Genomic DNA, 23,051 nt, shown 5'->3' on the forward strand with positions numbered 1-23,051 from the left:
GGCTGGATGCTGTAGGACAAGACAAGTCCACCAGTTGTGCTGAGATGTGAAGGCAAAAGCCTAAAGTCTCAGCCTCCTCCCGCACCCAGAGCAGTGTACAGCCACCGTCAGGACCCACATGAAAGGTACCTCAACCTCATCTAATCCTGGATCCTCATCCCCCTCTTGGGCCCTTAGCATGAGAAGCTGGATCATCAGGAGGAGTTTCCCACAGTGCCAAGGCAAGTGGGAATGACTCCTGGTAGGAACAAAAAAAAAGCTTTATGAAAACAACCTGGAAGGGCAGAGCAAATTTATTCCAAGAAGGTTGCAATCCTGAGAACCAACTACCCATAGGCACTGGGTCATGTGGCATAGTCTGTAGTTCTAATGGTTAAGGCCTCTATTAGCAGTGACTCGCTGTAAGACCGCATTGGCTCATGGCCACAAACAAGGAGTATGAGCCCCTACCCCTGTTCCCACTCCCCCATCAAGTCATCCTAGGACTGAGTGTTGAACAGGATAACTCTTCTCAAACAGAAGCCTGACCTCTAAGGAAGGCCACAGGAAATGCCTCAATGAGCTTCTTCAGGGTTGGCCTTATCAAGGGACCCCAGCCATCTGCTAAAGCAGGTTGCCACTCCTTCTTTGGGCCCTTATGGAGAATGAGGAGGCCAAAGCCCAAGGTGGGCCATGGATTTGTAAAGGCTACATGGGACACTGAGCTTAGGACTTTCCTATGTCCAGATGGAGCAGAGGCCTCACCTAGGCCATGGTCAACCAGGAGATCACAGTCCTATTCCCAGGCACCATCTGTTTCACCAAGCTCCAGAAAAGGTTGTGACCAAACTCACGTTGGCTGGCTTCCTTTGGGAGCAGATTCACAAAAGGGTAGGTAAAGAGTAGAAGGCTGACAGACACTCCCTTGGGGGAAGAAAAGGTGGGGCCACTGTAGCTCCAGGTTTTCTCCTCTTACAGAGGGATAAGATTTCTGGGAAGGAACATCAGGTTGAGGTCTCATCCCCCAGCAGCTGCAGGCTCAGGCCCTGAGTGTCCACTTCCACAAGGTGTACACTGTAGTTCCCAAGGCCCTGGGACCAAAAGAGAAGGTGTTTAGAGGACAGGAGGCTCCAGGCAAGAATCAGGCCACAAACCACATGCTGCAATGTGGTGAGGGGGACTTGCCCTGTAGTCCCTGGTTAGTGGTGGGCTACAGTGAGGGCTCCTGTCCTCTACCACACCCCCAACACCATCAGGTACCTCAGTCTTGGCCAGGACAGCCTCCAGAGTCTCCTTTTGCCGTGGCTCCTTGGTCAACAGATAGAGAAAACCCCCGCCACCTGCCCCTGCCAGGCTCTGGCCATGCACATGGGGAGCCAGGACATCCATCATACGCCGTACAGCCAGGGGCTCACAACCTGGAGCCATGAGCTTCTTTTGCTCCCAGTATGTGGTCAGGCACTGGCCCAGCAGAGGCAGGCTCCCTGAGAAGGGGGCAGAGAGGGGAGCGGCATGCATGAACCAGGATATTCATTCAACACCCATTTGTAGACTGAATGAGGTGCCAATAGGCACTATGTAACCAGTTTCATGATTAAAAACCTAGACCCAGTACTGGTTGAAAACAGGGTTGTTCGAGGACTAAAGTGCATATAGCAGCCGGCATGGTGCCCTGTACAGTATTGAGTCAACTGTAGCCACACACATGGAACCCTGATCAGCTGACTGGAGCTCAGCAATGGGGATGAGCCTCCTCCCCAGGCTGCTGCCTGGTAGGTGGGGCTGGAGGCCTTCCTCCTGATGCATGTGTTATCCTAAGATATGGCCCCTACATAAGTGTAAGACCCTGCAGAGGACAAGACAGTAGGCTTCTGCCCCCAGGGGCCTCATACATGAAGCCTATGCAAAGCCTGCAAAAGTTCCTGGCCTCAGGCCCACACACCACAAGGTACTCCTAGTGCCCTGAGACCCAGGCAAAAAGCACCTCACCTTGGCGGAAGGCTTCAGCACATTCCTCCGTGTGCCGTACCAGGCTGTGGGCATTCTGCACGACGGCAGGCAGCCGGGCATACCAGCTCCTCAGCACATCCTGCAGATGGGGCAGGAGGGATGCAGTAGGGATCTGGGCCCACCTGAGCCAGCTGCCTGCCTCCTTACCCCTAGGGCCAGGGCTCACCTGCAGCAGATTCCGTGCCAGCCGGGTCTTGCCAGTGTACACCAGGAGCAGGTGGTCATTGAGCTTCTGGACAAAGCCCTCAGGCACAGTGATCTCTTCCACCTCCACCTTCAGTGGCAGCTGAGCCCGAGAGCGCCCCACCTTGATGCCAGGCATTAGACCACCCACTTGGTCCTGCCAGCCACCTCCTGCAAGCCCAAGGTCCCATCACTTTTGGAGCCTATCTGGCTCATCTTCTGGCTCCCAGCCTTGCACCCCTGGCAGGGACCAGCATAGGAAGACAGCTAACCCCACTCAGGCTGGGCCAGGTGAGCTATGCAGCTTCTGCCCCCAGACCAGGGAACGGGACCAGCCCAGCACAGGGAAAGGGTTTCACTCTCAAGCCAAGTGGAATTCACAAGACCTGAGTTTTGTTGCAGACCCAGTGTGTAAATGGAATTGGGGTAAACCACATCAAAGGATGAGACCTAACAGTAAACTTCTCCCCTCAAGGAGAGATGACATAGGACTTTCCCTGCAGCCTAACAGGCCTCTGCACCCTGTCTTTTCTAATAAAGGGTACTGATGTTAGAAATCAGCCTTTCAGCACCTCTTGTTAAACTTGAAAGAGCTTGTTCACATCTTGCTTTAGCAATGAAAGGTTTGGATCTCTTTTCCTCTTGCAGCTACATAAAAGTGACACTACCCAGGGGGATCCCTGGGTGGCGCAGCGGTTTGGCGCCTGCCTTTGGCCCAGGGCGCGATCCTGGAGACCCGGGATCGAATCCCACGTCGGGCTCCCGGTGCATGGAGCCTGCTTCTCCCTCTGCCTGGGTCTCTGCCTCTCTCTCTCTCTCTCTCTCTCTCTCTCTGTGTGTGACTATCATAAATAAATAAAAATAAAAAAAAAAAAAAAAAAAGTGACACTACCTGAGATAATTCTGGGATAGGCCTTTCGTACCTGGGGAAGGGCCTGCAGGTACAAAATGCCAATGGCAGGAGGCATCTGGAACTTTACAGCCAAAACCTGGTGGTTGGTGTCGGGCCCCAAATGTCAAGAACTTACCAGCACCCTTCTCCTTCAGAGCACTTAGCACAGCTTGTAATTATACATTCATTTGAGTGGTTATTGATTAAGATCTGTCTCCAATAGACTATAGACTTCTGAGGGCAAGGACCCTGTTGTTGCTCATTTTATCCTCAGGGCCCAACACTGAGTGGATACTTAATAACTTGTTGTCAATTGACCAAATTGAAGGCTTTGAATAGTATGCCTCAGAAGGAAAGTGAAAAGGCTGCCCCTTTTGCTAATGACTACGCATTCTGGGGTGTGAATCATGGCAACGAAAGGAGGAGGCTGGGCTACAGAGTGCCTGGAGGAGATACCAAAGTCAGGTGTCTATTGGTCTTTTGCAGCAGCTTCCCTCTTGGCATCATGCAGGTGAGGCCCTGCATCCTGAAGTGCCCAGAGTGCCATATGATCTGGAGTCAGACAAACCTCTAGCTGCTCTCCCTCGTGCATGGATTCCAAGGGACCATGATGGCGTGGAGGAGGAAGGTGTTAGTAACGTTCCATCATGATCCCAGCCATGTACTGGCTCTCTGTGCCCTGCTCCATATGGTAGTGGAGGGCACAAATGACCACAGCCCATGGGACGGGCAAGTTGCCAGAAGGCAAGCTAAAAGTTCTGTCCCCTATCCCAAACCCACCTTTGCCCAGCCCCATACTGAGGGACAGTCCTAGGTGGGGAAAGAATGAGGAACAGCACCTGGCATAATGGGTACCTAACAAGACACATGAAAGGTGCAGCACAGAGTCTAGCACTTAATAGGGGCTCCTAAAGCATCAAGCCCTTGTAGGTAGAAACATTTCAAGTTGAAAACCACCAGAAGGGATCAGATTGGTAAGGAAGACGTTCTAACCAATTTAAGGAGTAGTACACTTATGTGGCTGTCTGCAAGTCCAGGGAGCCCCTGGAGGGCCCTAGGAAAATACCCATGACCTCCCTCCTGCCCCAGGGCAATCTTGTACCTGTGGTGAGCACCTGTTCCAGGTGGAGCACTGCATGGATCAGGGCCTCTGTGCCCATGAGCCGGCCCGCGGCCCTCTGCAAGGCAGCCAGGGCTGTGCCTGCCAGGATGCTGCTTGTGCCTGCAGGGTGCAGAGGAAGGTGCCAGCCATGAACCAGCTCTGCCTAGCCCAGTCCTGCCCTACCCACTCCCTCTGCTGGGCAGAGGCCAGGGAGGGGATGCGCTTTGGACAGCGGGGAGACAGGGCCTGCTCACCAAGACCAGAGCCATGGGGCAGCTCAGACCAGGTGTGCAGCTCGAAGCCACCCCCGAAGGTATGCAGCAGCTGCTCTCTCAGCGAAAGCTTGGAGCCGACATGCACAATCCCCGCACAGATGAAGGCTGCCTTCAGCAGAGCCCCTGCAGAAGGACCAGCAAGGAATTTGGTCTCCAACGGCAGAAGCAAATACCATAAGCTACTTCCACGATTGCCCGCCCAACATGAGGCTCACTAGGGGACAAAAGCCCAGCAGTATTGTAGGCCCCATCTCTAGGCCATAAAAGGGCCTCTGGTCTCCCAGCAGAGGCAGATGTGCCCAGACCTACCTCCCGGGCCAGTATGCACCTAGGCAGGATGACTTCAGGGCTCCTCCACCAGACTGGCTCACCCTCAGGCCAAGCCTCTGTGGCCTGCAGGGCCTTCAAGGTTCTGCCCCCATCCCTCAGCTGGCTATGAGTGCCATCCCCACCTGTAGATGTCACAAGTGCCCTGACCTGGGGCATGAGGCTGGCAGTAATCCTGCAGGTCATCTAGGCTCCAGCACACGATCTTCATGGCCATCTTGTCCTGCCGAGGCCCCACTGCCAGCCACAGCTCAGGCTCTGGGATGCGGCGTGCCCTGGCCCCGATGGGCCTACGGCCATCCACTCGTACAGCCAAACCCAGTACTGCCCCACCAAGCTCATAGGCGAGGGGTGGCGTGTCACTCCAGCCACCTTCGGCAATTCGACAAGACCAAGTTGGTCACAAGAGCTGCCAGCCCAGCTCTGGGGTGGCTGTCCTCACCCCCAGCCCTGACAAGGGGCTCACCAGAGAAATCCACACGAGCCGGGCACTCAGCCACCACCCATTGCCCAGGTGCTGGCAGCTCTACTGGCTCCGTGGAGACAAAGTTCTGGGCTGACATCACAGCCTGGCGGATCAGAATCTGCCCAGCTCCCTCGTAGTGGCGGGCAGCTCGCACAAGCAGGGCTGGCCTGCCAAGAGGGAAGGGAGAGACGGTGACTGGAGCCCCAAGCTGGGGGTGGACTGCCTGGGTCTGGGGACCTGACTGCCCTGGGTAACCCTGGGTAGAACACCCTACCTCTGTGGGTTTCTACCTCCAGAGATGGCCAGGGACTTCTCCAAAGGTTTCAAGATCATTAGCACCCACCTGCTCAGCCACTTGTCCCGCTCCTGGGCAAGCGCCTGCACACCCCCAGCCAGGTTCCCACACTCCAGGTATGAGAAGGGCCGCATCCACTCAGGGTTGGCAGCTGGCCCACTCCGTAAGCCCCCTTGGCCCTCTGCCATGCAGCCCAGGACATCCGCCACACAGGCCAGAGCCCGGGCTGCCACACCAGGGTCTCCTGCAGCAGCTGCAACTGAGACACCAGGTGTCACCTGGTGGGGGAAGGAGCTTGCCCCCAGAGTCCTCCGCCCCCAGAAGACTACTCGGCAATCCCTAAACACTCCAGGTCCCTCACATCTCTTCACCTTTGCCCAAGATGTATCCTTTGCCTATGAATGTTCCTCACTTCTCTGTGTGGAAACTGTCTTCTCATCAGCCCCATCCCAGATGTGCCTCTTCACCCCTCACCCAGATGTCCATAGTTGTTACGAGCTCAGGCTCCAGGATCAAACCACCTGGGTTTAGTCTCAGCCCCACCACCCACCAACTTAAGTGGCTTAGCCATGAGGCTAAGGCTGAGCCCCCCGCCAGTGTGCCTGGACCCCCAGATCCAGCCAGCCACATTCCAGCCCACTGCAAAACACGCAGGGTTTGCTGATGCTCATAGGACCCCAGGGCTCAGCCCTAGGCCTCAGCCTCTCATCAAACCCCCCACTGACAGGGATGAAACTTCCCAGAAAGTTATGAGTACGCTCCACTGTACCTCTCCCCTGCGTTAAAGTCTCATGGCTCCCTAGTACCCTCAGATTAATGACCCAGAGGGCAAGTAGGGCAGGTGACACTGGGACTGGCTTTCCAGCACACTCACCCTGGTCCAGCGTGGCCAGCAGGGGCCTGGGACAGCCCTCTCGGACAGCAGCCCGGATCAGCGGGCGCAGGCTGAGATCCTGCCGGGCCTCCAGCACATGCCTCGCCTTAAGCAGGGCCTGGCGGAAGAACAGGTCCCGGCGGAAGGCCAGTGTGGCAGCCCGGTCCAGGCATGGCTGCAGCTGCTCCCACGACAGACGCCAACAGGCTCGCCAGGCCCGCAGGGCCTTGCCCCCATCCTCCTGGGGATCCAGCATCCACAGCATGTCCTGGGGTCCCAGGGTCCTCGAGGGGTGGAGCACGGGAAAGAGGCGGGCACCAAGAAGGGAACGCTCTGCAGGGGGCGTGTCTGGATCCCACAGATCCCAGGATCTGATGTGGGGAAAAGGCACATTAGGGCAGAAGCAAGGGCAAGCTCTGGTCACCAAGCTCTGACCGCCTATCAGCTGGGAGTTGACTCATTCATGGGGGCAGGACAGATTCCTCTAAGGCAGCCCAAGTGGACAATTCAGAGATGGAGGCCCAGCTGCCTTGCCTCCTTTCCCAGACCAGTGAACAAAATCCCCAATCCTGGGTGGGAATTTGGAGTTGCCCAGGAAGGTGCTGGGGCAAATGAGGCTGCCCAAAACAACCCCAGGCCCAGGGATGGTTGGGGGGCCAGGTGCTGCTCTGGGGCAGGAACAAGGGCAGGGATGAGCCTCAGGGAAGCAGCCACCCTGGCTGCCTCAGCCCACGGAGGCCCAGCGGGACCATCCGCCTTACCGAACACCTGTCTTCTGGAAGAATTCACTCCAGGACATGTTGAGATACGTTCCTATGCCCCGTCTCTGGGGGAAGAGGAGGAGGCAGTCAGGGTTCCCGGGGCCACAGAAGGGGGTTATGGACATGAAGGCCAGAGGGGACAGGAAGGGAGATGGGCACATACACGAGCAAGTTCTGAAACACCGCATCAAGCCCTGGAGGCTCACTGCGCCTGCCCAGTTCAGGAACCCGGAGCGGTATCCTACCTCTAGGCCCAATCCCCCATACCTGGCTCTGCAGTCCAAGGCAGTCAACACCCTCTCTGAACCTGTGTCTGGCCTGCAACATGGGCATAAAAATCCCCACCCAGCCCGCCACACAGAGCAAACAAGGAGGGAGGTCAGGTGGACACCTACCTCCCAGCTGTCCAGACGGCCAAAGACCGTGAAGACTCGGCTGGGAGCGCCATGCAGCCGCACATGATGTCCCTGCAAGACGAGGTCGTGCAGCTCCAAGCCATGCAGTGCCTCACACTGGGCCGCATCGAGGCCACTCACCAAGCAGCCGGTGCCAATGTGAACAGGGCCCTGGGAGAAGAAAAGGCAGGCATCCTAGCATGGCTCTTAGTACCCCCGCCAACACACACAGGCCCCGGCCCCTGTAGCCTGCCCTCCCTCTGGCCCTGCTCTCGGGCCTCACCTGAAGGTGGCAGTGCTGCAGGACACTCCCAGGACCCAGCTGGACAGGGCCCTCCAGCAGGCAGCTGACCACGGAGCTCTCGGCCCCCAGGAGCTGCGGCTCCTGTGAAGCCAGGGAGGAGGTCGTGAGGGGCCAGGGCCCAGGGCTGCCCAACCCTCCGCATCCAAGGAAGGCCCCAGCCCGAATTTCTGCAGCTCCCCGAGCCTGATGACCAGCCAGATCCCTCTGCCCTGGCCCGACCTCACGCCAACTCCCATCCCACCTTGTTCATGCTGCTCCCCCACCGGCACGCTCTGCCCACGTTCTCCTCCAGAGCGAGTCTGCGCTCAGTAACGGAGGTCCCAGCAGCTGACGGCTCTCCCAGAAATCCTCTCCAACCCATCCAACCACCCCCATCCCTGCCACCCCGAGGGCCACCTACGAACTCGCCCTACCCCCTCCTCAGCCCATCACCCCACATGTGCTGTCTCCCCAGGCAGACCCTGCAGAAAGTGTGGAGGGCGTCTTCTCCAGTTTCTCAGTCAGGCAGACCTGGAGGTAGAGTTCTGACTTGGCCACCTATCGGCTGTGACTTCAGGCAAGCCACCTCACCTCTCGCTGAGGCTCCTGAGCCTCCCTCATGTGAACAAAAATAACGATGCCTACACTCCTAGGTGGTCTGTTCCAAGCATGGGCTTTTCTTTCCCTTTCCTGAAGCCCTGCCCCACCTGTCTGCAGGCACCCGGCAGGTGCACCTCCCTCCAGGCAGGTCTTACCTCCACCTGGGAGTGCACTACCTGCGCACTGGGAGCCCCTGGGAACGTGAGGCTATACAGGAACTCACTGGCTGAGCTGGTCATGTAGCTGTAGCTGCCATCAGGGACGTAAGCTGTAAAGATACAAGAACTGACCCCAACCCCATGCTTGTTGCAGCTCTGCCGCCAGGCCACCTCCCACCAGAACACATTCTTTTTTTTTAGGAATGCCAATGAGCCCATTGTGCCAGTGGGGAAGTTGAGATCCAGAGGCTCAGCCACTGTCCAAGTCATATGGCATGAAAGTAGAAAGATTGGAACTGGAGCCCAGGAATGAGGCAAAGGAAGAAGAGAAGAGTTATCGGTTCTGGTTTGGGAGAGGGGAATTGTCTGGCGTGCACTAGGCCTGCCTGTTCCTAGGGTCCTCACTCCTGTTGCCCCACCCCAGAGAGCCAAGGGGCAGTACCCACCCATGGTGAGGGGCTGATCGCGAAGCTCCCTCCACAGCTCAGCCCGGGCAGCCTGCAGATAACCTGCGATGTCTGAGTCACCTTGCCCCATCTCCGGGGGATGTCCTGACAGGAAGTCCTCCCTGTTCACATTCTGAGCCATGCAGAGCAGGATGTCGAAAAAGAGAGACAGCTGGGGCAAGGGTAGGAAGCACAGCTATTGGAAAGGTTCCTAGGTGGAGCTGGGGCAGTCCCAGAAACGCTGATCCAGAGAGGGAAAGGGACTGGCCGAAGGCCACACGACCAGGCTGTCAGCATCAGGGCCTCTGTCCAAGGCCAGGGGACCCCTGCCCACACCCCCAGTCACCTGGACAGGCCGGGCTCCAGAGTCGAAGCCCATGTAGGTACAGGCATCCAAGGGTGGGCTCACATGGGTGGCCAGGAGGTGCTCAGCAGTCTCCACAGAGAAGAAGGCAACCCCGGAGACCTGGAGAGGTCAGGGTCAGCTGGGGGGACACTGGGGCCAGGCTTGGGCCTGAGCTGGGAAGGGCACATGCAGACGAGCTAGGCAAGGTTGGCTGCCATACCAGGCAGAGCGCTCTGTCTCTGGGCCACTCCAGCACCCAGGCTCCAGGTGTACTGGGAGTGGCTCCCATTCAGGGATCACTCGACAGGCACGTTCTGGGACCCCCCTCAATTTTCAGGCCTTCCTGAACTAGAGATAGAGAACGAGAAATAGTTCCCTATCTTCCCCAAGTCCAGTCCCAAACCCTGACCCAGTAGTCTTATCCTTGTCTTTCGGTCTAGAAGGATCCCCCAAGTCAGATTCCAGAAATTACTCACATTCCAGTTCTAGCCTTTCTGGTTCAAGACAAGACCCTGAATTCCAAGGCCACACCTTCCTCAGATTCTAGCTCTACTTGCTCCCCCGAATGCCAGTTCTAGACCTTACTCAGATTCTGGTTCTAGCCTGCCCCCAGAATCTTCTGGAAGGAGCAGATCTCTGCCCTGAGCAGGAAGGCAAATATTCCCTTCCTCTTCCCATAAGGTCTCCAAAGCCCCCGGCGTGGGTCTGGTAGCTGTACCAGTGGCACTCGCCCATCCGGCCTGGCACACAGTTGTATCTCTGCCTCCGTGCCCTGGTAGTAAATATCCAAAACAAAGCCCTATGTGGGAGGGAGAAAACAGAGTTAGGGAAAGGAGCAAAAGAGGATCAGCAAGGAGGGCATGGTAAGGTGTGCTCCAAATGAAAACAAAGGACAGAAATCTGACAAGTATTAGCGTGCTCCCAGGGACACGAGCGCCAGAGACTCCCACCCCCAACGGTAGAGGGCAGGTTTTGAATGTCTTCACGGACCCAAGAACAGAACCGTTCACATGGCCAGTGGACAATTCTTGTTTAGCAAAATACTGAGAGAGCCCAAGGGCTGTTTGGAGGGGAACTCCTCCAAACCAAGACCATGCCAGGAAGTCCAGGAGGACAGGCTCCCCCAAGCATAGGACTAGGAGGCCAACCCTGATGGTCCTGCTGCCCACAGCGCTGCCCCAGGGACACTACCTGGGAGTCGGTGAGGTAAACACCATGGTTCTGGGCATAGGCCATGCTCCCTGGAAGGGCAATCACTCTGGCTCCCCGGAAGTTGTCCCAGCTGATCCCTGTGATTGAGGCAGTGAGGCGGTTCCCTGAGGGCTCCAACCCAAGGCAAGGGGGTTGAGCTCAGGGCAAGTGGCATCCAGACACCTCTAAAGGGAATATGGTTTTCAAAGCCAAATGGAGATTCATTTGGGAGAAGGACAATACCTCCCCTCCCAAAATTCTTCCACAGAGCCCGGCAGGGCCGAAGGGGCAGGGCTAGGGGTCTCCATTCGATAGCCAGGCAGACAGAAGCCCAGTTGCGGAAGGGAAGCCCTGCCTCTGGGTCTGGGCTTCAGGCTCCACACCCTACAGCTTCCCTTCTGAGCAGGGCAGCAGGCCAGGCCCGGAGATCAAGGAAGACAGGTGTCTGCCTGGGGCTGGGGTAGGCAGTCCCAAGCCTTCTCAGGCTCACCTGGGTCCAGAGGAACAGACAGCAGCATGTCGGTGCTGCAAACCCATACACCTGGCGGGGAGCCCGGGCCCAGCTGTGGAGGAGAGAGAGAATGCCGCTGGTGGCCTGGCCCAGCCCTCCCTCTGCTCCCACACAACCCCGTCTTGACTTGTTGTGTGCGCTCCAGTGGCCATCCTGTCCAGGACTCTGGCTGCTGAGATAATGGGGCCTCGCCTGCCCTGTGGTGCCAAGGCTGGTCCTTCTCTCTACTCTGAGGGCCACACCTTCCCACCAACATGGCCAAGATCAACTTCCTGAAGCTCTAACTCCAGGTACCTCCAAAGCTGTTCTTCCTGGTGCCTCCTGTCTGCACCAACACAGACTACATAGCTGGTGGTGCAGTGGGAAAGGTGTGGTTCTCTCTGCCATGAGGCCCCATGGTCACCGCCAGCCTTACCCGATGACTCATGATGTCCAGCAAGCAGTCCAGGTTGCAGACGACAGCCTCCACTGGTGCCTGGGGGTTCTCTACAGGGAGGCAGGTGAAGGCCCTGCCACAGTCATCCAAAGGGAAATCCCGGCCCTAGGGAGGGAGCAGGGACAGGAGAAAGAACCCTTGGGTTAGAGAGCCTGGGGACAGCTGTGCAAAGGCAGGAAGCCATCAAGCTAGACTTTTTATTTTTTTTTTAAGATTTTATTTATTTATTCATGATAGACACACAGAGAGAGAGAGAGGCAGAGACACAGGCAGAGGGAGAAGCAGGCTCCATGCTAGGAGTCCGATGTGGGACTCGATCCCGGTTCTCCAGGATCCCGCCCTGGGCCAAAGGCAGGCGCCAAACCGCTGAGCCACCCAGGAATCCCAAGCTAGACTTTTTAAATGTGTTTTCTTGGAGTGCCTGGCTGGCTCAGTCAGTGGAGCATTCGACTGGATCCTGGGATTTTGTGTGTGTGTGGAGTTCAAGTCCCACTTTGGGTATAGAGATTACTTAAAATCTTAAAATAAAATAAAGTGTGGGATCCCTGGGTGGCGCAGCGGTTTGGCACCTGCCTTTGGCCCAGGGCACGATCCTGGAGACCCGGGATCGAATCCCACGTTGGGCTCCCGGTGCATGGAGCCTGCTTCTCCCTCTGCCTGTGTCTCTGCCTCTCTCTCTCTCTCTGTGTGTGTGACTATCATAAAAAAATAATAATAAAATAATAATAAAATGTGTTTTCTCTTATAATGTTTTCGACTATGTGATTATGGTGAAAAATTAGAAAATGCAGATCTGCAAGAAGAAAATTCCTCAGAGATAAAAGCCATTGCCTTCATTTTGAGCTATATCCTTGCAGGTTTTCCTTTAACTTTTTAATGAGATTATGAGAAGATGGAGACAAAATAACTTAATACACACACACACACACACTCACACAAGTAAAACTAAGGGAAAAGATTGGGAATTAAATCAATTTCAATATCCTAGCTGTGGTTATACTATAGTTCTCAAAAATATCATCACTGGGGGAATCTGGGCAAAGTTTGCAAAGGCTTCTTTCCATATTATTTCTTGCATGTCATGGATCTATCCTCATCTTAACCAAAATTCCAATGAAAAGGGCATCTGGTTGGCTCAGTTGGTAGAGCATGGGACTCTTGATCTCGAGGTTGTAAGTTACAGCCCCCTGTTGGGTATACAGATTACTTTTTTTTTTTTTTTTTTTTAATCTAAACAAGGGGTACCTGAGTAGCTCAGTTGGTTAAGTGGTTCAGTGACTGACTCTTGATTTTGGCTCAGGTCATGATCTCAGGATCATGAAATCGAGCCCCCATCAGGCTCCACGCTTAGCAGAGAATCTGCTTAAGATTCTCTCCCTCTGCCCTTTCCCTAGATCATGTGTGTGTGTATGTGCATTCTCTTTCTCTCTAAAATAAATAAATAAATCTTAGAGACACCTGGGTGGCTCAGTGCACAATATCCCACTGCTCCCTTGGGGTATATTCAGTAAACTTCTATCTCCTTTGTTCTACCTCAAGTGAATTCTTTCACCGTCTGCACCTCCAGCTTCCACTCGATCAGGTCACCCCACATTTGGGGGCCCCAGTCAGATCAGGAGACACCATAATATGTAGTCCTAGTTAAGGACTTCCTGTTCTGAATCACTGATCTTAAAGGGACAGACAGTATTTTGGGCTAGGGGGCCATATATAGTCTCTGTTATACTCAACTTGGTAATTGCAGGTCAAAACCAGCCTTAGGGAATATGTAAAATAACAGGTTTTGCCTTGTTCCAATATAAGTTTCTTTACAAAGCATACAGCCGGGGCACCTGAGTGGCTCAGTGGTTGAGCATCTGCCTGTGGCTCAGATTGTGACTCCAGGATCCTGGGATTGAGTCCCGCATCAGACTTCCCATAGAGAGCCTGCTTCTCCCTCTGCCTATGTCTCTGCCTCTTTGTGTGTCTCTCAGGAACAAATAAATAAAATCTTTAAATAAATAAGAAATAAATAAATAAGAAATAGATAGATAGATAGACAGACAGACAGACAGACGCCTGGGTGGCTCAGTGATTGAGCATCTGCCTTTGGCCCAGGGCATGATCCTGGGGTCCTGGAATCGAGTCCTGCATCTGGTTCCCTGCATGGAGCCTGCTTCTCCCTCTGCCTGTGTCTCTGCCTCTCTCTGTGTCTCTCATGAATAAATAAATGGAATCTTTAAAAAAATAAAATAAAAATCTAAACAAACAAAAAGAATGGCTGAAGAAAGTTTAGCAAAAAGTTTCCAATTAAAAAGCTGAGATCGGGATCCCTGGGTGGCGCAGTGGTTTGGCGCCTGCCTTTGGCCCAGGGCGTGATCCTGGAGACCTGGGATCGAATCCCACGTCGGGCTCCCGGTGCATGGAGCCTGCTTCTCCCTCTGCCTGTGTCTCTGCCTCTCTCTCTCTGTGTGACTATCATAAATAAATAAAAATCTTTAAAAAAAAAAAAAAATAAAATAAAATAAAATAAAATAAAAAGCTGAGATCAATGTATATAACTTGTGTGGCTGGCTTTTCCCACTAAACAGTGAAAACAGGGATCCCTGGGTGGCGCAGCGGTTTGGCGCCTGCCTTTGGCCCAGGGCGCGATCCTGGAGACCCGGGATCAAATCCCACATGGGGCTCCCGGTGCATGGAGCCTGCTTCTCCCTCTGCCTGTGTCTCTGCCTCTCTCTCTTTCTCTCCGTGTGACTATCATGAATAAATAAATTTAAAAAGAAAAAAATTTTTAAAAAAATAGATAAATAAATAAATAAACAAACAGTGAAAACATTCCCTGAATGTTCAGAGTGAGCCAGGCCAGGCCCCGTTTAAGCATTTACCGTGGATCGTCTCCGCACTTCCCCATGAAGTAGAAACTGTTGCCAACCTCATTTTACAGATGATGAAACTAATACCTAGAAAGAAAGGATCAAGTGACTTGTCCAATGTCACAGAGCTGTTAAGTCTCTTTCCAGGTCAATGCATAGAGTTAGTTGGACTTTTTTTTTTTTTTAGGATTTTATTTATTTATTCATGATAGACATAGAGAAAGAGAGGCAGAGACACAGGCAGAGGGAGAAGCAGGCTCCATGGAGGGAACCCAACACAGGACTCAATCCCGGGGCTCCAGGATTGCGCCCTGGGCCAAAGGCAGGCACCAAACCGCTAAGCCACCCAGGGATCCGAGTTAGCTGGACTTTTAAATCACTGTCTACACTCCGCCAGGGGGATGCGCTGCATATATACAGCCTGCTCCCTATTTCTAGACCCTTGGATCGATTCTGATTCTGATTCTTCTGGAGTTGCACAATGAGCATCTTGCACAAACACGAAGATAGAAGACCTATCTAACCCCAAGGATCAATGGTTTCAGCCTTCTGCATGGCCCCTGAAGACATACATGGCCCTCTACTAACCATGTGCAGGATAAGGATCCGGGCGGAGTGCAGGACATCAGATGTCACCACCTGTCAAAAGTGGAAGAGCCCTGTTGACAGAATCCTGGGCAGATGGCACCCAAGGACATTGTCCTCTTGTCCAGGGAGATACCCCAACACAAATCCACTCAGGTACCAAAGGAAGAAAAGACAAGGTCAGGACCAATGGCCACAGGCAGGCAAGGGGCAGCCCTGCCCCCTCCTCAATAAAAGAGCCTACTGGCCCTCCACCTGGGACACTCCTCTGTCCCTGTTTTTTAGGGGAAGCTATAGGCAAGAATGTGAGGCTAGCTGGGTGACTCACGGTAAGTCAGCTCCATGGCAACCACACAGTGCTGTCCTTCCCTGCCAGTGCCACATCCATCACCAGAGCGTGTCCATTCCTGTGACCACCCAGGGTGCCATGAGGACAAGGTGACTGAGCGAAGGGGCTGTGTGTTGGGGGGACCTGGCCCACTGGGAACACTGACCCCTGTGCCCCACACAAAGGGCACATATTCTAGTTCCAGCAAACAGTTGCCATGGGGGAAGGAGAGGCCAGGATAGTAAGACGGAAATTTTCAAGAGAAGCCAGAAAGCCTAATTCTGAGGTACTGGCTCTGATGTTCTAAAAGCACTAGAAAGTCCAGCCCTGACTTCTACCCCACCTGATGAGTCTGTCCAATCTATGGGTACAGAAATTGGTACCAAAAGCTGAACTGGCCAGGTGATGGAGCCCAAAGAGCTGGTGACCCTGGAAACAATCTGTCTTGAGCCCCCATCCCTGTTTGGACCAGGACCTGTGGCAGAGGATAACACGTCATGAGCACTCACGGTGAAGCCTGCCCGGGCACTCAGGTGTTCGGCAGCCACCAGCAGGGCATTGAGGGTGGCTCCTCCGCTGCCCACACGCGTCTCAGGGTCCTCCACAGCCAGTAACAGTGTCCTGGCCGGGATCTGCTCCCGCTTCTGTCGCACTTCCAGCTCTGTGGTCAGAACACAAGCTGGGACTGGCCCCCAACCTCCCCACCCTGTTCCAAAGCATCTAGAGCAAATCTACTGATAGTCATTACTTTCTCTTCTTTGACTTAGGAGCTTCTTTTTAATTGAGTTATAATTGGCATGTAACGTTATATTACTTTCCACTGCACAACATAATGATTCAGTATTTGTGAAAAAATATAGAATGCTTCACAAATGTGCATGTCATCCTTGCAGAGAAGCCATGCTAACTTCTCTGTGTGGTTCCAATTTCAGCATATGTGCTGCCAAAGTAAACACTTAGTTAGCTTTTCTTGGAGTAGCTCATTAGATCTTCACCCAACTCTATGAGGTAAGTACAACCAGTCCCATTTAACAGATGAAAAAACTGAGTCTTAATGAAATGACATGATGTGTATTGAGGTCACATGGCTAGAAAGAAGCAGAATCTGGGCTTGAACCTAGGTCTTCCTGGCTCATGGGCTGTAAGGGTACAGATCAGTATCTGATGGGGATTCTACATCAGAGGCAAAGTGGGAAGGGAGGGTCCCCTACCTCTCTGGAAGACGTGGACACTATCCTTGTACTGGCATGTCAGGATGATGACCGTCCAATCGACCCCCTTCGGCTGCTCCATTCTGTTCAAAGTAGAGGGGCTCCCTGAAGCAGAGATATAAGTGTGTGTGAACTTTTAAAAACAATTACCTTACCCTAAAATTGATTCTTTCTGGTACACAGTTCTGTGAATTTAACACAAGTATAGGGGCACCTGGGTGGCTCAGTTAAGCATCCAACTCTTGATTTCAGCTCAGGTCATGATCTTTCTCTCTCTCTCTTTCCCTCTGCCTCTCTCCCTCCCCCTCTAAAAAAAAAAAAAACCAACCCCCTCACATGTATAGATTCTTGTGGGCACCACTACTTTCTTTTTTTTTTTTTTTAAGATTTTATGTATTTATTCATGAGAGACAGAGAGAGAAAGGCAGAGACATAGGCAGAGAGAGAATCAGGCTCCCTGTGGGGAGCCTGATGCGGGACTTGATCCCAGAACCTTGGGATCATGACCTGAATCAAAGGCAGACACTCAACCACTGAGCCACCCAGGTTTCCTGGATACCACTACTTTCCATACCAAAACAAAACAAAACAAAAACTTCCTGCATGCTATCCCTTTGGCACACCCCCCTCCATCCCTCACCCCTGACAACCACCCTGCTCTCCATAGCTCCAGTTGGACGATAATGTTTTAAGACTGGCTTTTTCACTCAACATAATGCCTTTGAGATTCACCCAAGTTGACTGCACACATTAGTAGTACTTTCTCTTTATTGGCCAAGCAGCATCCCACTGCGTGGACTGGTATCCATGGCCTGTGTGTCCATCCAGCCATCAAAGGACATCTGGGCTATTTCCAGGTTTGGGGAATCATGAATAGAGCTGCTTCGAACAACTGTGTGCAGGTTTAGTGCGAACATAAGCCTTCACATCTGCCGGTGTATATCCAGGGTGTCCCTCATCCTTCAGTTATTGCCTGTGAGCTAGGGGGAGGAGAGGGACGGAGGTTCTAACCTCCCAGGCTCCTGAGGCCAAGGGCAATTCCTTGGAGAAGGGAGCAGCTGGTGGAGGGGTGTCAACAGCGCCCACTACAGGGACCTCAGAAGGGATCTCCCCTCCCAGAAGCTCCAAGCCAGAAGGGGGCTGCAACCCACGGGACAGACATCTTCTTCCAGGGCACTCTGAGCAAGTGAGGGGAAAGTGGGCCTAAGCTATGGCTTTCCCCTCTCCCATCCCCTTCAACATTTCTCTCCTACCAGATGAGAAATCAAATGTGACTCCAGAGACCCCCTAAGACCATCTGCGGACAAGTCCTCAAAGGTACGCTGGCATCTACCTCTGGCAGGGGTCCAGCTGCTGTCCTCCAAAGCAGCCCAACCCCACCTCTTCTCTCTGATTTCCAAAGCTCAGCATGGGGAGTGAGGATGGGGTGCCCAGAGTGTGTGTCCAGTAGTCAACCCACGCTCCCACTAGGAGCCAACAGAAGCAACGTCCTTTTATACCACACTCTGCTGCCATTAAGCCTATGGTTAGAGCTGACAGATACAACCATTTAGCAACACCCACACTCCCACCAGCTTTCGGGGAGAGCCTCTACCACTAACAAAAATTGCTCTGCTTCCTGCTAAGCCCAGGAGGGAAATCCAGAGGGAAAATTCTGAGCTGGAGACCTTGGCCAGCCACCTGAGGAAAATGGCATTCTCTAGGATGTCCATCTGGCCTTTCCAGTAAAGGGGCTTCAAGGAATTCCAGCTTGGCCACAAACTCACTGTGTGATCTCCAGCACCCCTAACCTTCTCAGGCCTCCCATGGCAGAGTATAACTGACAAATGCCCCCAGCCTGTTCACGTGGAGGCCACACTTCCCACCAACTGTTCCCAACCAATCAATGACTCCATGCATTAGGGACATGAACACAGACCCATTCTTGCAAGATGAGGATCCTCTGACAGGCAACCTTGAATCCTGGGGTCCCCACCAACCCAAAAGAAATGTCTCAGAACTGCAAGGCAGTCAGAGATCTTCCTACCCTACCTCCTTCCTTCACTCCTTCCCTCCCTCCCTCTCTTCCTCCCTTCCTTTCTTCTGGTGCTTCTTCAGAGGCAGCAGCCTGACAGCTCTCCCTGTCTCCTCTAGCTCCCTCCCCTTTTTCCCCTTTCCCCAATAAATCTCTTGCAAGTCTAGTCCTATCTTGGTCTCTGCCTCTCCAAGGACCTGAACCAAAGCGCGGAGTATAATATCAGATTGTCTCTTGCCACCTTCAAAGGAAAAAAATCATTGTAAGAACCTCTAACTTCATGTCAGCAAAGTACTACCTTTATCCTCAAAGGTTAAGAAACCGAGGCACAGAGAGATTAAGTAACTTGCCCAAGGTCTCACAGCCAGCAGGTAGCACAGCCAAATTTGAACCAGACATTTTTTTCTCCAGAGTCCATTCTCTTAACCACTATCTACTTTGTGGGCACAAGGAAACAGTAAAAGGAGTAAATACATGTACAGTGCTCAGTGTGTATTAGCTATTATGATAAAAGCCTAAACAAATACAAGGTGATAATGAAATGAAGACAATGTTAATGATAAAAGCCACTGGGACTGAGCTCACCACTCTGTCCATAGTTAAAACACTATGATTTTTCATCCTCACAACACCCCCGCAGGATAAGTATTATTGTCTCCACTTTACAGAGGCTAATGGATGCTGCAGCCAGGAGACTGGGACCTGGGTCACTCCGATTTTCATACAGGTAACGGTGGTAATATTTGGTCCCAAGCAAAGATGCTGAAAGAGAGTAAGGAAGAAATGCTGCAAGGAGGGTCCAATGACCCTGAAAATCTAAGCCTCATCTTAGTCTCAGCATAGTGACTGGGAGACATGGACAGGTGACAGATCTTGGCCAGAGGGCAGGCCAATCTGGACTTGCACCCTCCCAGAGACTTAGGGCAGAAGAGCAGTGGGCTGAGATCAGCCCTTGGGGCTCTGTTCCCATAACTGACTCTCCCTGTGTGATTCTGAGCAGGTTACCTCACCCTTGCAAGCCAAAGATACCAACCTCCTAGACTGCTGCTGGTATTAAATAAGACGTAAAAGATGTGGATCACAGTGGGGGCTCAATGAGTGGTAGCTCTCTCCAGCAGGGAAAGGGAACAGGAGAGTTCAACTTGACCCTGAAGTCCATTGGAGTGAAGGCTCTGAACATTCTTCAGGCCAAAAGTGCCCCTGAAGATGAAAAAGTCAGGGAAGGTCTAGGGAAATCAAGCCAGGATCAAGGAGCATGCCTTGCTAGATCAACCAAAAGGGTATTTTATGACAACACAGAAAGTGGAAGGACACTGGTGGCTGAAGCTCAGGAAGGGCTTTTTACAGGGACCAACGCCAAAGACACCACAGAATCAGCTCACAGGACTCCTTCAATAGCCCTAGGAATTGGATCTTATCACACTCATGAATGACACAGATAAGGTAACAAACTGAAGGAGATTAGTCTGCTCAAAGTCATATACAGCTGGTACAGGCGGGCCAAATGTGTTCAACACCAAGGTTCACGTTCTTCACCGTCCTCTTGGAACAAGACACCTCTCCTGCAGTCTATGCCCTCTGTCACGCCTGACGTTCACAGAAAACTTTGAAAAGAATACAGACCTCGGGATCTCCGGGTGGCTCAGCAGTTTAGCACCTGCCTTCAGCCCAGGGCGTGATCCTGGAGACCCGGGATCCAGTCCCACATCAGGCTCCCTGCGTGGAGCCTGCTTCTCCCTCTGCCTGGGTCTCTGCCTCTCTCTCTGCATCTGTCTGTGTCTCTCATGGATAAATAAATAAAATTTAAAAAGAGAGAGAGAGAGAGAGAATACAGACCTCTATTCCAATATTCTGTCCACTTTCAAGAACGCTTCATCTACGGAGGCCAAGTTTAACATGCTGGGCCAATGTTCCGCACTCGAAGACTGGATAGGGAAGGGGAGCCAGGGACAGAATAAAATAATAAAACCTCTTCATAAATACTTTTTGAAGAGAGGTAGGGCGGGGATTTTGCATTTTAGAGCTTTAAAGGTAAAAACAAACAAACAAGAAAGAACAGGCTCATGAAGGGATCTGATTTGCCTTCTGGAAAATAGACAGACGTTGACTCGGAGTAAAATCACTTAGTAACTTATACAGAAGTCCTATAATCGAGATTCGTGCGTAACTGATGAGCCCAGATGGGGTAAACTGAGGCAAGAGACGTGGCCTCAAAGCAAAGTCAGCAGCGCCTGGGGTGAGGGGCTCCCGGGGCTCGTACCCTCCGCCCAGGCGCCCCCGGGTGCCCCGGCGCTGGCCGGTCCCAGACCTGCACCCACCGAGGCAGGCCCTCCCGACGCCCCTACAGCCAGGAGACCCCGGGGGCGCCGGCGAGTTCACGAACACTCGTCCCGAAGCGGGAACCCGGAGGCCACTGGACCAGCTCGGTCCTGCGGGTCTGAGAGCCAGGGCCGAAGAACAGTGGGGGGCGCTGGGGCGTGCGGAGCGGGGGCCGGCCGGGCACACTTACCAGCCTCCGCCGGGCGTTGGGCGCTGCGGGCTCTTTAACGCGGGGCTGCTCGTCCCTTCGCGGCGCACCCTGGGAAATGTAGTTTCACCCCTCCGCCCGTCCCGGCTCGTTCTCCCCCAAAACACTGACTCCGAGCTCTTTATTGCCCTTTATTGCCGGGGTACCCAGATCTGGTGAGGGCCGCGCTTTCCTAAAGGGCGTGCGCGTTCAGATCGAGAAGGGAGGTGAGGCGAGAAGGCGGCTCCGCTGCTCAGCAAAACTACAATTCCCAGAGGAACGAATGCGTCTTAAAGACACAGCCTCGGTTTCAGGCGCTTGAGGTTCCAAGTTTAAGGGTCTGTTTGGTCCCCCAGCCCGGACCAGGGGCAGCTGCTTTTCTCGGAGGAAACTAAAATCCTTTGAGGGGTAAAATAAATAATAACAGCTGTTGCCGGATCATAAGCGGCTCCTACCGGATTGGCGTTTGGCTGGTGCTTTTCGCGGGTTTTATCAGTCGGGCGCTTCCGGAAGAAACTTTCCAGCTCTGCAGTCGGAAGGGCATCTGCGGAGCTTTTGGAAAAGTTGTGCCTTGTCTGTACCGAAAAGTTGGAAACACCTTTTCTCTAGGGTACATCCATGCCATGGAATACTATGCAGCAATTAGAAAGAAGGAAGTAAAACTGTGTTACACAGTAGGGAGCAGCGTTAGGGGGGGAGGCAAGTTGTAGAGGAAGCAGGTCCTGTCAAAAATAATGTGTATGGACACAGTTTCCGTAACAGGAGGGAGATTGCTAGGGATGGGCCAGGAGAACTTGAGTTTCATCGCTATTGTTTGGATTTTTCTTGCAACAGTATGCCTTCCAAATCTACCGTCTCGTCTGGGTAGGGAGCCTGAGGCCTTGGCATCAATCTCAAAGGAGACGAGGGACCCTGCTCCAACTCTACGTAACCTTAGCCAGTCACTTGGCTACTCTGTCTCCTTGTCACCATCTGTAACACAGGTTAATAATAGTATCAAATGCCTGAGATGGTTGTGAGGATAAGCTCCATTCTTGACTGGTAGTAAATGCTCAAAAGATATTAACCATTAATAGGATTATTTTTATTCTTCTTCTCGCTTTGCTTCATTAAAGCAGGGTCTTTGGTTTGCCCATGATTGTATCCTCAGTCCCCAAAACAGTGCCTAGAACATTGTAAGTGGTTAAAACGATTTGTCAAATGAATGCATAACCAACGATTCCCTACTCAGTCCCCACTACCCTGCCTCCTCCCCTAAATCTCTCTCCTTCCCTTGGTCTTCTCCCCCTGACGTTGTTCCCCCCTCTTCACTTGGCCCCACTTCAGTGCCTGTCCTTTTTCTGTGAACCTAGGAAGCCTCCAGGGAAGTGATAAGCTGTCTCCCACTGCTGCTGTTCTCAGCAATGCAGATCCCCGCTCTGCAGTGGAGTGGAAGGCAGGGATGCCTACAACGACGGCTTTGGCAGGGGCTCAAGGACAACGGTGTGCACCAAGGAGCTCAGAGAGAGACAAAGGAGTCACCCCACTTCCCAGGGCAGGCATGCTGAGGGGGGAGCTCCAAAGTCACTCTAGAATTCCCTGGTCTGAGTACCAAAGATACTCAAGGAATATGTTTAATAAGATGAAGCCCTCGGTGCAATCTGTCAGCAATAGACAGAACAACATGTAGCTCCCACTGTCTGGGGTAGACAGACTCATAAAAATAAAAGTTCCAGGGGTGGCCCAGGTGGCTCAGCAGTTTAGCGCCACCTTCAGCCCAGGGCCTGATCCTGGAGACCTGGGATGGAGTTCCACGTTGGGCTCCCTGCATGGAGCCTGTCTCTGCCTCTCTCTCTCTCTCTCTTTCTCTTTCTCTCTCTCTCATTAATAAATAAATAAAATTTTAAAAAATAAATAAAAAATAAAAAGTTCTGAAGCTATAATCTAAGAGTATAGTGGGTAAACACAAGGGTGTGAAATCAGAAAATCAGACAAATGCTACCTAGTTTCTTTTTCTTTTTTTTTTTGCTACCTAGTTTCTATTAC

The 23,051-nt window shown here is 52.8% G+C and overlaps 1 protein-coding gene and 1 non-coding gene across 11 annotated transcripts; both read right to left on the minus strand.

Annotated features, from left to right (window-relative positions):
* Positions 1-275: 275 nt before the first annotated feature.
* On the minus strand, positions 276-21,252 carry FCSK (fucose kinase). 10 transcript variants are annotated; one of them, XM_072818025.1, is made up of 24 exons: positions 20,839-21,007; positions 20,357-20,445; positions 16,507-16,611; positions 14,971-15,021; positions 11,510-11,635; positions 11,074-11,146; positions 10,584-10,681; positions 10,111-10,191; positions 9,393-9,512; positions 9,047-9,218; positions 8,598-8,710; positions 7,843-7,944; positions 7,560-7,730; positions 7,165-7,229; positions 6,404-6,774; positions 5,578-5,788; positions 5,235-5,401; positions 4,919-5,140; positions 4,421-4,564; positions 4,167-4,286; positions 2,156-2,343; positions 1,969-2,068; positions 1,240-1,463; positions 276-1,070 (listed from the first exon to the last, which is right to left on the minus strand). In XM_072818025.1, exons 4-24 carry the CDS (start codon positions 14,971-14,973, stop codon positions 984-986), a joined length of 2,958 nt encoding a protein of 985 aa, XP_072674126.1. In that variant the 5' UTR covers positions 14,974-15,021; positions 16,507-16,611; positions 20,357-20,445; positions 20,839-21,007; the 3' UTR covers positions 276-983. The 10 variants fall into 10 exon arrangements, with proteins under 10 accessions (XP_072674126.1, XP_072674133.1, XP_072674135.1 ...); XM_072818032.1 differs by lacking the exons at positions 20,357-20,445; positions 20,839-21,007 and adding an exon at positions 21,030-21,252; XM_072818034.1 differs by lacking the exon at positions 14,971-15,021.
* Positions 16,146-16,251, minus strand: LOC140631366 (U6 spliceosomal RNA). The gene has a single exon (XR_012028991.1). It is a non-coding gene; the product is annotated as a U6 spliceosomal RNA (small nuclear RNA).
* Positions 21,253-23,051: the final 1,799 nt, after the last annotated feature.

The sequence above is a fragment of the Canis lupus genome, chromosome 3 (genome assembly GCF_048164855.1).
Source record: "Canis lupus baileyi chromosome 3, mCanLup2.hap1, whole genome shotgun sequence".
Classification (NCBI taxonomy): Eukaryota; Metazoa; Chordata; class Mammalia; order Carnivora; family Canidae; genus Canis; species Canis lupus.